We start from the raw sequence: 16568 nt of genomic DNA, 5'->3' as shown, positions 1-16568 counted from the left end.
TAATTTTTAAGTTGTATTAACTACACAATATAAATGAATTAAAGTTAACTATGAAAGCCATACAACCATATTTTAAAGAAGACTTATTGAGGGCGCAGGAACAAACCATCCCGATGTGCAGAAAGAATAGCAAATATGGCAGGCAACCAGCTTGGCTCATCAGTGAAATCTTCAGGGAGCTTAAACACAAAAAGGAAGCTTACGAGAAATGGAAACTTGGACAGATGACCAGGGAGGAGTATAAAAATATTGCTTGAGCATGCAAGGGTGTAATCAGGAAGGCCAAAACACAATTGGAGGTGCAGCTAGCAAGGGATGTGAAGGGTAACAAGAAAGGTTTCTACAGCTATGTTAGCAACAAGAAAAAGGTCAGGGAAAGTGTGGGACCCTTAATGAATGGGGGAGGTAACCTAGTGACAGATGATGTGGAAAAAGCTGAAGTACTCAATGCTTTTTTTGCCTCGGTTTTCATAGACAGGGTCAGCTTCCACACTGCTGTCCTGGGCAACACAGTATGGGGAAGAGGTGAGCAATCCTCAGTGGTGAAAGGACAAGTTAAGGACAATTTAGAAAAGCTGGACATGCACAAGTCTATGGGTCCAGATCTAATGCATCCTAGGGTGCTGAGGGAATTGGCTGATGTGATTGCAGAGTCTTTGGCCATTATCTTTGAAAACTCATGGCGATTGGGGGAGGTCCCTGACAATTGGAAAAAGGCAAATATAGTGCCCATCTTTAAAAAAGGGAAGAAGGAGAACCCGGGGAACTACAGACCGGCCAGCCTCACCTCAGTCCCTGAAAAAATCATGGAGCAGATCCTCAAGGAAACCATTTTGAAGCACTCAGACGAGAGGAAGGTGATCAGGAACAGTCAACATGGATTCACCAAGGGCAAGTCATGCTTGAACAACCTGATTGCCTCCTATGATGAGATAACTGGCTCTGTGGATATGGGGAAAGCAGTGGATATGATATATCTTGACTTTAGCAAAGCTTTTGATATGGTCTCCCACATTATTCTTGCCAACAAGTTAAAAAAGTATGGATTGGATGAATGGACTATAAGGTGGATAGAAAGCTGGCTAGATTTTTGGGCTCAATGAGTAGTGATCAACGGCTTGATGTCTAGTAGTTGGCCTCCGGTATCAAGCAGAGTACCCCAGGGGTCGGTCCTGGGGCCGGTTTTGTTCAACATCTTTATTAATGATCTGGATGATGGGATGGATTGCACCCTCAGCAAGTTCGCAAATGACACTAAGCTGGGGGGAGAGGTAGATATGCTGGAGGGTAGGGATAGGGTCCAGAGTGACTTAGACAAATTGGAGGTTTGGGCCAAAAGAAATCTGATGAGGTTCAACAAGGACAAGTGAAGAGTCCTGCACTTAGGATGGAAGAATCCCATGCACCGTTACAGGCTGGGGACTGACTGGCTAAGCAGCAGTTCTGCAGAAAAGGACCTGGGGATTAGAGTGGATGAGAAACTGGATACGAGTCAGCAGTGTGCCCTTGTTGCCAAGAAGGTTAACAGCATGTTGGGCTGTATTAGGAGCATTGCCAGCAGATTAAGGGAAGTGATTATACCCCACTGTTCGGCACTGGTGGGCCACATATGGGGTATTGCGTCCAGTTTTGTGCCCCCCACTACGGAAAGGATGTGAACAAATTGGAGAGAGTCCAGCGGAGGGCAACTAAAATGATCAGGGGGCTACGGCACATGATTCACGAGGAGAGGCTGAGGGAACTGGGCTTGTTTAGTCTATAGAACAGAAGAGTGAGGGGAGATTTGATAGCAGCCTTCAACTATCTGAAATGGGGTTCCAAAGAGGATGGAGCTCGACTTTTCTAAGTGGTGGCAGATGACAGAACAAGAAACAATGGTTTCAAGTTGCAGTGGGGGAGGTCTAGGTTGGATATTAGGAAACACTATTTCACTAGGAGAGTGGTGAAGCACTGGAATGGGTTATGTAGGGAGGTGGTGGAATCTCCATCCTTAGAGGTTTTTAAGGCCTGGCTTGACAAAGCTCTGGCTGGGATGATTTAGTTGGTGTTGGTCCTGCTTCGAGCAGGGGGTTGGACTAGATGACCTCCTGAGGTCTTTTCCAACCCTAATCTTCTATGATTCTATGTGATTGGTTGGTTTGAGGTCAACACCTCAAAATGATGAAGAGGTAGAGAAATTGGAGGGAGTTCAGACAAGAGCCAAAAAAATTATTAAAGGGCAATAGTGGGATTGATTTTTTTGAATAAAGTTTAAAAGAACCCAAAATATCACTCGGTGAAGTAATGACTAAGAGGACTAGAAGGAGAGACAGAGTAAGTTTATAAGTAATTTAAAGGCTGTGAATTCTTAAGAAAGGAGAGAGATTGTTTAGGATGGCATGGGATATTGAGACTTAAAACCCTTACTACAAAGGGAAAATAACAAGGACAGTGTGATTCTTATCAATCAGTTTCCTTAAATTTGTTTACAAAATAAGCTGCAAAGAAAGATTGACTTGAGCCACAATTCTTCAAACCACTTAAACTTCAATACAAATATAAAAATATCCAGGTTTTAGAAAAGTTTTGGAATTGATAGCCGGCCTGTTTCTGCCCACGTGATTTTTCAGTTGGAGAAAGATTAGCAATCACTCTTGTTGGTTTCTAATTATCTTGGACACAGCATAGTCCTTCAGCATTATTTTACAGAGCTGCAACATCAGATTCTGGGAAAGCCCACCAAATTGTAGCACTTAAGTTGAACTGTAGTGTGGAGGAGCAAATATTAGACATCTTATTCCTTTTAGCAACTATACCATAACGTGTTGGCTGTCGTTAGAAAGAGGGCAGGGGATATATTCCAGGTATTTTCCCTTAACCACTAGCTTTCTTCTTCTTCTTCTTCTTCTTTTTTAATTTATGGCCTATCCAGAATCTGGAGTCTAGTTTACATTAGAGAAATTTAAGTGTTAGCTCTGTTGCAAGCATCTTCGGTGCTTGTAATGTACCTTTTAACCACACACAAAAGTTGCTACAGAGTAAGTCACACCACCACTGCATCATGCATCAAGTCTCTCTCCACCATTACAGTAATGGCGTGGCACTTAGCCAAGTGTAATCTGTCTTTCCAGTGTAATTCTACAATCCTCCTACCTACCTTTCAGTCCAACAGCGCTAATGACTCAAAGTTCTGTCACCAGCCAAGAAGGAATGGGCATACGGGCTGCATGTGTTGCCTTCATACCACTCTCCTGTGAGCTTGAGGAGGAAAAAAATACTGAAGATAAAATCTTGGCCCCACTAAAGTCACTGGGAGTTTTGCCATTTACTTCAATGGGGCCAGGATTTCACCATGAGAATAGAATCCAATTCACATAAAATGCAGAGCACTATTATATGTCACTAGACCAACCAGCTTTTAATTTTTATTATTCCTTTTGACATCCTTAAATATTTTTGTCCTGTCTAGGAGAATTGGGTATAACTATTAAAATATTGATAAGTTTGACAGAATTACAGTCTCACTAGGTTCACAAAACATATAATAATGTTCAATTAAAAATAATTAAATATATTAGGCTCTGATATTGCAATGAACTATACATGGGTTACCTTAACATTCATACAGAGTCCCATTGACTTCACTGGGATTCTGTGCTGGTGTAGAGGTCCACCTGCAATGGAATTCATTGAAGGACTGGGGCCTCAATGTTGAATTAAGTCATTTAATATATTTTATACTCCTGGGGGAATTCTGCACTTCTGCACATGCACATAATTAACGAGCCCCACAGTTTTCTAATTTTTTGCACAGAAAAAGCTTCTGCCAAAATGTTGCTGCAGTTTTGCCTTTTGCCCACCTGAGGGCATTGTGGCGATAGAACAAAGCTGAAAGCAAACAGCCAGCTAAGGAAGAGAGAGCCTGCCTTCTTCACAGCGCCTGTCGGGCCAGGTCAGGAGACGGGGGTTATGGAGAGACAGACAGCGTGGGGTGCTGGGGGGGTCAGATGGGCTCATAAGGGCTAGTGCGGGAGGACAGACTGGGGCAGGGGCTGAATGGGAGTGGAGGCATAGGGCCATGGAGGGGAGGGAGGTGTGGAGACACTTGGGGACGGAGGGGGAGGGGCGTGCAGAGCTACATAGAGGCTGGGTGAGGGTACAGAGACACTTGGGGTTGGGGGAGAGGGTGCAGAGCTACATAGGGACAGGGGAGTGGCTGGGTAAGGGCACAGACACACACGGGGACAGAGGCAGATGTGCCTGACTGAATGGGAGAGGCTAGGGGTCAGCCAGGGTCTGCATGGGGGAAGCTCCGTAACAATCCCTCCTCACCCCCCCAAATAAAACTGTTTCATACTTTCCCCACCCATGCCTAACAACCCTCCAAGTTCACACCCAGGCTCCTTCCTAGCAATTTACTTCCTCTCCCTCAACAATTCGGTCACCCCTGACTCTCCCAAGCCTTTGCATTGCTTCTGAGGGGTGCAGGAAAAACGGTTCTGTATTGTAGTTTAAATGAATTATTACTTGGAATTCTGTGTTAATATGCCTAGTAAGGAATCTATTTGTCAAAAAAACGTTTCCTGAATCTTTTTTTGTTGTCGGTATTGTTACAGACCTACTTGCTGACAGGTATTTTGAAATAAATGACCAAAAATAATTGAAACTGGTGTGATTATATTGTTTTATTTTGAAAAATAAAATATGCAGAATTTTGCAGAATTTTAAAATATTGTGCATAGAATTTTTAATTTTTTGCTGCAGAATTTTTAATTTTTTGGCGCAGAATTCCACCAGCAGTAATTTTACTATATCATACAGTTTATAAACTGCATTTAGAAAACAGAAAATCAGATATGGCAGTGACAGATTTTAAAGAGCATAAGACAAGAAAAGCTCTTTGTTTTCCATGCTCATGAATCCTTGGATAGTTGCCTGTTGTTTCCAGCGTTCTTGGCATTGTGTCAGCAATAGCTGTTTATTTCAGGGCATAAAACAAAAAAGATTCTAAGTAGACACAACATACAAATGTTGTCTTGCTGTAATAATACAGAGCTTTTTGTGTTTGGGCTATTTTGAAATGATCAGTTTTTGCTTTCTATAAAGTTTTTAATTAATTTGTAGATTTTTTTCCCCCCAAAGGCCATTTTGCAACCAGTGTTGGCAGCAGAAGATTTTAGATTATTTAAAGAAATGATGGTACAGAAAAATATTGAAATGCAGTTGCAAGCCATTAGAATCATTCAAGAAAGAAATGGTAAGAAATAGTAAATGAGAAATTTTAGTTTTCAGTGCATCTTTTCAGCTGTTTTGTGGATAACTCTATGGTCTACCCATCCATAAATACCACATCCTGGCCCAAATGAATTCAATGGCAAAATTTCCATTGATTTCAGTGGGGCTAGGATTTCACCCTGAGTCTACAACTGGTTCTGTCAGCCACAGCTAATTGTATTCCTTTTAAAATGTATCTAAAACTTTATCTGAAAGCCTATTAGATTATTTCTATGAAACTTGGATTCAAATTTCAGTTTAAGGATTGTCTGATTTAAATGGTGGTATTACAAAAGTAACTATAATTTGGCACAATTTAGTTGTGATCAAAAGTGCAGCAGCTCTCAAGTTGCCTGTTCCCCAGCTCAGTGGAGGACAGGGACAGATGGATTTTCATAGCATCTGATCCATTTGACACTTAACCTTACCGTTGCTCCAAACCTCTATGTATAGCTGCACAAGGAGCTGTATTCTACTCTGTTTAGGGAATGCACATTCAAATCTTCTCACCAGCCCCACTCTCTACCCAGAGGAATCGTACCAATTTATTTGTGTCCTAGACCCTCAGTATGGGGGAATATTTACCTCATTCTGTATAGCAGTTTTGAACATAATGGCTGTACAGTAAGTTTGATGTGTACTTCCATTACTACTCTCTCATTTTCAGGTGCTGCATCTCAAACTGTAGGAGTTAAATACATGAGAGTTATTATTTAGTCACTCTATTAATATCTATTGACTTGTAACAACTCCATACATATATATGTGCAGTAATTTCAGCATGCTATTGTCTGGAGACTTCAACTCTTGTATTTCACACTGTAAGCTTGAAACTAAATCAAGAGGTTTTGTAATTTTCCTCTGCCTTTTTGGTCTGTACAACAAAAGTGTATGTGTGTAAGTAAAGTATATAGTTGTTACAAGTAATAGTCTAATGGACATGACTGGGACATGGGCAATCGGGTCCAATGGTTGGAGCCAAGGGGGTAGCCAAGCTTGGAGGTTAGAGTAGAGTCAAGGATGAGGACCACGGGACACCCAGGGGTGTAGTCAAGAGTAGAGCTAAGGGTCAGAGCCAGGGACTAGAAGCTGAATGCCCAAGCCAGTGGGTAGGCTGGACACATGCTCAGTTTGAACACACTGACTGTTTTTGTAAGCTGTTTCCTGTTAAAAACCAGCATAAAGGGGCCATGGTGGAACCCAGAATTGGGGCCACAAAAAAGGAAAAATACCTACAATTTTCTGTTTGAATAACAACAGACTCAAACACACGCACACATATAATATACAAGAAATTCCATTAAAACAACATTAAGGTTGCAAAGTCAAGCACTTAAAAGCTAGGAAATTCCAGAATTAAAGTTGTCTGTGCAACCTTAATTTGGCCCCCTTCTGAGTATGCGTTATAATAGTCTTTACATGATCACATACTATTTTTTCCACTGGACCCTTGTCTCATTCAGTGCACAGGGTGGATGTTACTTAATACGTAGCTATTAAATATTTATTTTTATTGTCATTCATTGTGTGGTCCCATGCCATATTTACTGCACATCATCCAAACTATGTACTGAATACAGAATTACTAATTTCCTCATGGACTGTTTTATTCCACTCATCAACATAATATCTGAGTACCTTTTAGATGAGGGAAAATTATTTACAGTAACTCCTCACTTAATGTCGTCCCAGTGAACGTTGTTTTGTTGTTACATTGCTGATCAATTAGAGAACTTGCTTGTTTAAAGTTGTGCAATGCTCCCCGGTAACGTTGTTTCACAGCTGCCTGCTTTGTCCACTGCTTGCAGAAAGAGCAGACCGTTGGAGCTAGCTGGTGGGGGCTTGGAACCAGGGTGGACCGGCAGCCCCCATATCAGCTCCCCTAAGTTCCGTATGCGGCAGCCGCCCAGCAGGCTATCAATTGCCGGGCAGTTCAGCTGTGCCTCCCCACATTGCCATGTGCTGCTCCTGCCCTCTGCCTTGGAGCTGCTCCCGGGAGCCTCCTGCTTGCTGTGCAGGGGGGGCAGAGGGATGAAGGGTGCTATGTCAGGGTGTCCCCCTCCCCCGCTCCTGCACCTCATCTCCACAGAGCAGGTGGGGGACATGATAGGGCTCAGAATGGAGGGAGCTTGCTGGCAGCAGCTGCTGTCTCAACTTGCTGATCTACTTAAAAAGGCAGTGTACTTAGAGTGGGGTCAGCGTACTTAAAGGGGCAATGCACATCTCTCTCTCACACGGTGTGTGTGTCTGTCTGTCTGTCTCTCTCTCTCTCACACACACTCACACACACACACACGGTGTGTGTCTCTGTCTCTCACTCTCACTCACACACAGACACACATGGTATGTGTCTGTCTCTCTCTGCCATGCTATGTCTCCTCCTCCTTCCATTCGTGCTGCCTTGTTGAGTGTGAGGCTACATTAACAACAATGTGTTAACCCATGAGGGCTCAGCCATGTGCTAGTTCATCATTTAGCGGCAAGGCATTCACTGGGAAATATCCCACCCTCTTCCACCCTCTGACTCCACCACCTCACCCAAGCTTCACAATCATCATTGCTGTGTACAGTATTAAATTGTTTGTTTAAAACTTATACTGTGTGTGTGTGTGTAGTCTTTTGTCTGGTGAAAAAAAATTCCCTGGAACCTAACCCCCACAATTTACATTAATTCTTATGGGGAAATTGGATTAATTTAACATCATTTTGCTTAAAGTAGCATTTTCCAGGAACATTACTACAACGTTAAGCGAGGAGTTACTGTACCTGTAATTGTGCTTCTCTCAAGATCTTTCTGATATGATTCCCATTCATCCACCCATCTTCCTCCTTCAGAGTTTGGGATTTTGTCTTCTTGTGCTGTTTTTTCCTACTGTAATAGTTCTTAATCTGCGAGATAATTTTTCACTTTGGCTTGTCACTTGGGAGCTTCGGAAATGTGGGAAATGGCACAGAATAATGGAGAGCCTGGCTCATGCTCTACCAGCTACAGCTGCTCTTGGGGACCAGTCCTTTAGAGCTTTGAAAGTTTTGCCAGTCTCATATTGGGAAGTTGAGACCCAAAAGTTTAGAATCTTTTTGGAAACATACCTTCTGAGAGACAGAATTACAGTTGAGTAATTTCCCCCTACTATTCTCTCTCTGGTTGAAGAATGCATGCAAAATGGAGTAAGAATCCATTTTCTTTAGAGCAATACATGCATTTTTGCTATTTTTTTTATAGGTGTGCTACCTGACTGTTTGACAGATGGTTCTGATGTGTTCACTGAAATTGAACAACAAGAAATGAAAATACTCAGAGAGGTTCTTAGGTAACAAGAAGTGGTCTCCTACTTAATATTTATGGTAGTAGATATAGATGGATATTCTGCTGCATTTTACTTGGGTGTTTTTTTCATTTTCTAGGTGGCATAAATATTCTTCTTCAACATGTGTCAGTGTGGATCCTAGTATAAGTGTACATGTGTGCAAGCTTGGACTCTTTTGTACAACCATGTCCAGCAGGGCCGTGCCTCCTTGTGCTCCCATGAGAAGGCATATAGGGCGAAGTGTCCCCAACCCTCCCTTATTTCCCGCTTAACACCCCTGGCAGTCAGAGACAACCTGGACTGTATCTGACCTGCTTCTGAATTTCAGAACTCTTCTCCAGTGAAGAAACTCTTCTTCTCTTTGTTTTATTAATTTCTTCATTTGATTTTTGTTGTGTGTTTCCATTCCAAAAAAGAAAGAAGAAAGCAGTTAGGAAAGACAGAAGAGAGATTTCCCCCTCTCAACACCTGGGTGAGGTGCTTTGTGCCTGCCACTGGCTAAGGTGAAAACAAAACCCACCGGATTTAAACTTTGCCCTTCCTGCTGTTAGTTTATACTCATCATAGACGAACACAGCAGATGCCTGTTTTGTCTTGGGGAAGCACACATCCCCAATAAAAAGGAGCGTCCCAGGCCCAGCCGACGTTGCTGCTTCAGCACCGCGATGAGGCAGTGGGCACCGACCCTCCGGCACCAACTCGGGCCCCGGGTCAGAACGTCAAGCTTGCGGTACAGCCGGATGCAGACGACACTGCGGCAGTGACCTCCTTGGCGCCGGACGACTCCATGGCGCCACCACCTCCGGTCTCTCAGGAGGATTTCAAGGCCCACCAGGAGCTACTCAGGAGGATGGCATCAAACCTCCAGCTCCAGGCCGAGGAGATGGAGGAGCCATCAGACACATTGTTTAATGTCCTAACCTCCTCGACACCGGGGCATGTGGCCCTCCCACTCCATCAGCGGGTGGCCAATATTACTACTGGCCTCTGGCAAACCCCGGCATCTCTCTGTCAGATCTCCAAAAAGGCTGAATGAAAGTACTTTGTGCCCACAAAGGGGCACGAGTACTTATACTCCCACCCAACTCCGAACTCTCTAGTGGTGGAGTCGGTGAACCACCGAGAGAGGCACTGCCAACCCGCTCCTACTCCTAAGGACAAAGACGCTCACAGGCTGGATTCCTTTGGGAGAAAAGTTTATTTGTCTGCAAGCTTTCAGCTCAGAGTGGCCAACCACCAGGCACTCTTGAGCAGATATGATTTTAACCTGTGGGGGTCCCTTGCCAAGTTTGAGCCCTCCCTCCTCGAGAAGGACAGGAAGGAGTTCCAGGCCCTTGTGGATGAGGGTGCGGTGGCGGCTAAAGCGGTGCTCCAGACGGCCTCTGATGCGGCGGACACAGCCGTTTGTTCGATGGCCGCGGCGATCTCCATGAGAAGGGCATCCTGGCTTTCGCTCTCTGGCCTATCGGCTGAGTCCCAGTCGATCATGCAGGACCTGCCATTCGATGGTCGGGCCCTGTTTGCAGATCAAACAGATACGCGTCTGCATGGGATGAAAGATTCCCGTACTACCCTGCAGACGCTGGGTCTGTACGTCCCGCCGGCCAAGGACAAGCCCAGGCCTCACACCTCCACTCCACAGGCTCGGGGTAGATACGAGTCCCCCCCAAGAAGCAGCGGGAGCAGGGGCGCCGGTCACAACGCCAGTCCCGCTCGGGCCCTCGTCTGGGGCCCTCTAAGGCCAAGAGGCCAGGGAAGCGGCATTTTTGACTGCTTGTGGGGATTCACCGGGCCTGTTGCCAGGTTAACCCCCCCCCGCCCCGTTAATAAAGTTCAGGTTTGCAAATCGTTTACCTGCCTTCCGTTTGCAGTGGTCCCGTATTACTACGGACCACTGGCTCCTCAACACTGTATCCTGGGGGTACAGGTTGCAATTTGTTTCGCCCCCTCCCAATTGCCCTCCGGCCAGGGAGTTGGCGGAGGACCCAGAACATTCGCTCCTCCTAGGTCAGGAGGTACAGCGCCTCCTCTCCCTGGGAGCCGTAGAGAGGGTTCCTTGGGAATTCCAGGGCAAAGGATTCTATTCCAGGTATTTCCTCATCCCGAAGGCGAAGGGCAGGCTTTGGCCCATCCTCGATCTGCGGAAGCTCAACCAGTTGTTGGTACTCTGAAAATTCCGCATGGTGTCCCTACCTCTGTTATTCCCTCCCTAGGCCCGGGGGATTGGTTTGCAGCGCTGGACCTTCAGGATGCCTACTTCCACATCCACATTTTCAAAGGTCACAGGCGCTTCCTCCGTTTTCTGGTGGGTCAGGATCACTACCAGTTTACGGTCCTCCCCTTTGGCCTCTCGACGGCCCCCAGGGTTTTCACCAAATGTATGGCGGTGGTAGCGGCCCACCTCAGGAGGAGAGGGCTGCAGGTCTTTCCCTACCTGGACGATTGGCTGCTCAAGAGCAAGTCCCGGTCCCAGGTGCAGCAGCAAGTATCCCTCTTGCTACGCACCTGCTCCGCTCTGGGCCTAGTGGTAAACGAGGAGAAATCCACGTTAGTTCCAGTCCAGTGCATAGAATTCATAGCGCTGCTGGACTCCCAGGCGGCCACAGCCTCCCTTCCAAAGGACAGGTTCGAGGCGCTCAGAGGTCTCGTCGCCTCGGTCACAACCTTCCCGGTAACCACGGCTCGGATATGCCTTCAAATCCTCGGCCACATGGCAGCATGCACCACAGTGGTGCGACATGCCAGGCTCCGGATGAGGCCCCTCCAACTCTGGCTGGCCTCCCACTATTCCCAGGCCAGGGACGGCCTGGACAAGGTTGTCACGGTACTGCCAACGGTGGTTGCAGACCTCCAATGGTGGTCCCTCCCGAGCAACATGATCCAGGGTATCCCCTTCTGAGACCCCTCTCCCTCACTAGATCTAGTGTCGGATGCCTCGAACCTGGGCTGGGGAGCCCACGTGTGGGACGTCAGAACCCAGGTTATGTGGTCACCCGAGGAACTGACCCTGCACATAAATGTCAGGGAACTCAGGGCTGTGTGCCTGGCGTGCCTGGCCTTTCGCCAGCACTTGCAAGGGAAGGTGGTCAGAGTCTTCATGGACAACACCACCGCAATGTATTACATCAACAGGCAAGAGGGCACGCGCGCCAGGGCCTTATGCCAGGAAGCCCAACTCCTGTGGGAGTTCTGTATAGCCCACAACATTCTCACCTACCCGGTGAGAGCAACATGCTCGCAGATCGCCTGAGCAGGGTGTTCTCACCTCAACACTAGTGTTCCCTGCACAGGGAGGTGGCAGAATGGATTTTCCTTCAGTGGGGCACTCCCCAGGTGGACCTATTTGCCACTGCCCAGAACCGCCTGTGTCCCAGGTTCTGCTCCAGGGTGATAGACGGCGATGGGGCCATGACGGATGCATTCCTGTTCGATTGGTCGGGGCCCCTGATGTACGCCTTCTCGCCCTTCCCCCTCATAGGCAGGTGAAGTCAGACGGGGCGAGAATTATCCTGATAGCCCCAGATTGGTCCCGTCAACATTGGTATGGGACCCTACTGCAACTCTTGGTGGCCCCCCCCTCACAGGCTGCCACTCTCCGCCCGGACCTCCTCTCCCAGGAGGGAGGTCGTCTCCTCCATCCCAACCTGGCCCCGCTCCACCTGATGGCATGGCTGCTCCGTGGCTAGATGTGGAGGAGGGGAGGTGTACCAAAGCTGTTAGACGGGTCCTGCTTGAAAGCAGGAAGCCGTCCACACGGAGGACCTACCTGGCTAAGTGGTATTGGTTCTCCTCATGGGCAAGGGAGAGAGGTTCCTCCCCCGCGTCCGCTCCGCTCCAGCTGGTCCTGGACTACCTCCTGTTCCTTAGGACCCAAGGGCTAGCCCCCTCCTCGATCAGGATGCACCTGGTGGCCATTTTGGCCTTCCACCCTCTGGTGGCGGGACAGTCAGTGTTCTCCCATCACATGACTTCCAGGTTTTTAAAGGGTTTGGACAGAGCCTTCCCTTATGCTAGACCCCCGGTTCCCCCTTGGGACCTGAACCTGGTTCTGTCACGCCTCACGGGACCTCCCTTTGAGCCCTTGGCCACTTGTTCCTGGTCCCACTTACCTGAGAAAGTGGCGTTTTTGGTGGCTATCACCTCAGCCCACAGGGTTTCGGAGCTGAGGGTGCTGACCTCGGAACCCCCGTACACTGTCTTCCATAAGGGGAAGATACAGCTTCACCCGCACCCAGCCTTCCTGCCGAAGGTGGTCTCGGCGTTTCATATGGACCAGGACATTTTCCTGCCAGTCCTGTGTCCTAAGCCCCATTCCTCCAATGAGGAACGCCGCCTACACATGCTAGATGTGCGTAGGGTGCTGGCCTTTTACTTAGATCGAACAAGGCCATTTCAGGCAACCCCTCAGCTTTTCATTGCTATGGCCGAGCGCATGAGAGGACAACCGGTTTCCACCCAGCAGATTTCCTGCTGGATCACCTCGTGCATACGCATGTATTATGACCTGGCCTCCTATTGTTAAGGTGCATTCGACAAGAGCCCAGGCTTCATCTGCGGCCTATGTGGCTCATGTCCCTATTCAGGACATCTGCAGGGCTGCTACATGGTCCTCTTTACATACTTTTGCATTGCACTATGAGATAGTCTCCCAAGCAAGGGACGACGCCAGGTTTGGTAGGGCGGTGCTCTGCCCGGGTAACCCTTAACCTTTATCATTTAGAACTCCTACCCACCTCCGTCAGGTATAGCTTGGAGTCACCTACTGTGTAATACACAGGAGCAATAACTCAAAGAAGAAAGGACAGTTACCTGTTCCGTAATTGGCGTTCTTAGAGATGTGTTGCTCCTGTCTATTCCACATCCCACCCTCCTTCCCCTCTGTCGGAGTTGTCTGGCAAGAAGGAACTGAGGATGGGGGGAGCACGCAGCCCCCTTTATAGCGCGATATGTCGGCGCCACTCCAGGGGTCGCAGCGGTGCTCCCCCACTACGGATGCTGCTAAGGGAAAAACTTCTGGCACCGGTGCACGTGGCAACCACGCACACCTACTGTGGAATAGACAGGAGCAACACATCACGAAGAACGCCAGTTACGGAACAGGTAACTGTCCTATACAAGGGACATCGAAACAAAGGTGATTCAATTTGTTTGACATCCTCAGTGCCTGCAAGAATTGCTCTCCTGATCAATGAGAGAACCCAAAATACAGCACAGTGTCTGTGGGACACCCTGGCCGTGCTTCCCTTGACTTCAGAGCATGTGAAAAAACAGTAACAGGGTCCACCCAAAGGCTTTGAGTGATTCTACACACATTCATTACCAGGATCACTCATTGTCTCCATCATTCAGGAGAAAAGCAGATCAAACAAAGAAACTCCTAAAGACAAGGACCCCAAGAAGCTGGACATTTTCAGCCTAAAGGCCTACTCCTCAGCACATCCCACCAGTTTCACATCATGATCTATCATGTACTGTTCACAAAACACTACTTCCTGATGTGGGAGAGGGTGGTCCCCTTCCTATCTAGACTCCCACAAGATGGCAGGGAGGAGCTGAGAGACATAATCAAAGAGGACCAAATGGTAGCTAGAACTGCGCTACCAGGGGCAGTACATGAATCTGATACAGACACTCACTTGATGGCCATGGCAGTCACCATGTATTGGGCCTTCTGGTTTTAGGTGTCCGGGATATCAAGAGAAGTCCAAGCCACAACTGAGGACTTACGCTTTGAGGGTTTGGATCTATTTAGTACAAGAACAGATGAAGTGTGACAGATATTCCCTCAGAGATTCCAAGGCAACACTCAGATCCCTGGGCATTTATGCTCTGGGACTGTACCATGAACCTTTCTGCAACCACCCCCGAGGCCAAGAATGCTATTGTTCTGTCACAGTCGCCAGCCCAAGTATTCACCTAGAAAGCAACACTGATACTTGTGGAGTTGCCTGTTGTTTTCCTCCTCCATCTCGCATCAGCCTGCCTTCCAGAGACAGCAGGTTTGATGAAATGGTCGAGAGTGATACCAAGACCACTCCAGAGCTTATACTTGAAAACTGCTTCACTGCTTACTCCAGGCATGGCTGGACATTACTGCTGATAAATGGGTTTTGGACATCATTACTCACAGCTGCACCATTCAGTTGACTTCCTCACTCTCTACCTGCCTCCCTACCCTATCCTTTTTCAGGAGCCCTTCTCGTGAAAGCCTTTTACAAACAGAAGTGGCTTTGTTGCTAGAGCTGGTTGAAATTCAGAATTTCTGGTTTACAGGAAATTTTGACATTTTGAAATTTGGTTTCAGTCTAAATAGGACTGAAACCAAATTTTGTAAAAATTTCTCATGAACTGGGGGTTTTGAAATTTTTCATTTTGGAAACACGGAAAGATAGTGTTTGCAAAAGGAAGTTTGCTCTCTGATCCACAGCAGCTGCTCAGTGAAATTGACATTCATGCTGGATTGTCATTCATTCATGACCCTGTCACCATCCAGAACATTTGTCACAGATGCATCTGATACAGGGTAGCCCACTTGACCACCTGCAAATTCAAGGGACCTTCCCTTGAAAGATAGGAAACTATATATATATAAACATTTTAGAGTTCATCAAATGGCATGCACGGTATTCATCCTGATCCTGCAAACCTTTGTGCAGATACTGACAGACAATATGTCCACTATCCACCAAATAAACAAGCAAAGGGGGAGCATGCTCTTCTGCCCTATGAAAAGAAGCGATCATTTTATGGAACTGTCATTCCTGTCAGGAGCAGCAGGAATCCCGGACCACAGGAACCAGAGGTGCTGAGCCTCAGACTGACACCCAAGTGTCGGTTGATGCCCCAGGAACGTTGCAGTTGCTGGGAGCAGTGCAGCCTGTGGAAACCAGAGACACTGACACCCAGACCACGGATGACAGGAATCATGATAGAAAGTAGCCAGGAGCTGGGGGGACTAGCCATTGTCTCCACAGCAGTCGGTGTGTTTAGTCAGACCCCGCCACTGACTCAGTGGTGAACCCACTTGCCATGATCAGGACGGTGGGCTTGGACACGGTGGAGTCAGGTGGGCCCGCGTCCCTCTTCCCTGTCACCCCACCCTGGGGTGGCAGTTCCCCCATCTGAGACCAAGACAACTGCATTTGTCGGCCATCCGCCAGAGCTGGGACGATAGACTGTTTGCCGTCTGCTCTGCCAGAGAGCTGATCTTCCTAGACCGATTATTGCTCTGTCCAGACTGCAGGCCAGGGGCCCCACCCAAGTCGTATTGACTCAGGTCACTAGGCCACGCAGCCCTGAGGTCAAGGGCAGCCACGTTGACTCCAGCTGCTAGGTCATGCAGCTCTGAGGTTCAGGGCAGTCATATTGACTCTGGCCTTTAGGCCTCATAGCCCTGAGTCTAAGGGCAGCCATATTAACTCTGGCCACTAGGCCGTGCAGTTGAGAGGCTAAAGGCAGGCATAATGAAATGATACATGGGGCACGAGTGCCCATTTCCCTATCCCAAAGGGTATACAGGCCACGTGACACTGCTAGATGGAGCAGTTTGATCATGTTTGTCAAGCGTTACTCACTGGGTTTGGCTGCCAGAGCAGATGCAAAGTTCAGGAGAGCTGAACTTCCATCTCTATTCAACTGATGCTGCTGACTCTTCTGCCCACCTCCTGAGGAGGATACTGCTTGCCAGTCATCTACAGTGAAATCCACACTGACACATACTCAATGAAAGAACAGTTATTTACCTACAATAACTATGGTTCTTCAAGATGTTTTACTCAGTATGGATCCCACGACCTGCCCTCCTTTCCTGTTTTTGAAGTCCTCCACTATGATCGGCTTTGAGTTGCAAGGGAACTGAGGCGGTGCAGGGACCATGCTGCCCTTTATACATTCATCCAGGAGCATGAGGGGAGGCACAAGACACACTTGCGGCCCCACTAGACACTGCTGTGCAAAAGATTTCAAGTTCAGGTGCATGTGCACCTACAGCAGGATCCACACTCACTA

The 16568-nt window shown here is 47.6% G+C and overlaps 1 protein-coding gene across 1 annotated transcript in view; it reads left to right on the top strand.

Moving 5' to 3' along the window:
* The window catches only part of CFAP36 (cilia and flagella associated protein 36), a 132248-nt gene that overhangs the window by 50614 nt on the left and 65066 nt on the right, over nucleotides 1-16568 (top strand). Inside the window, exons 4-5 of the mRNA XM_054023286.1 lie at nucleotides 5122-5236; nucleotides 8477-8564. Coding sequence (XP_053879261.1) covers nucleotides 5122-5236; nucleotides 8477-8564 — 203 coding nt within the window. The remainder of the gene's footprint in view (nucleotides 1-5121; nucleotides 5237-8476; nucleotides 8565-16568) is intronic.

The sequence above is a fragment of the Malaclemys terrapin genome, chromosome 3 (genome assembly GCF_027887155.1).
Source record: "Malaclemys terrapin pileata isolate rMalTer1 chromosome 3, rMalTer1.hap1, whole genome shotgun sequence".
NCBI classification, from domain to species: Eukaryota; Metazoa; Chordata; order Testudines; family Emydidae; genus Malaclemys; species Malaclemys terrapin.
Note: the sequence above shows the minus strand (reverse complement) of the source record. Positions and strands in the feature narration are given on the sequence as shown.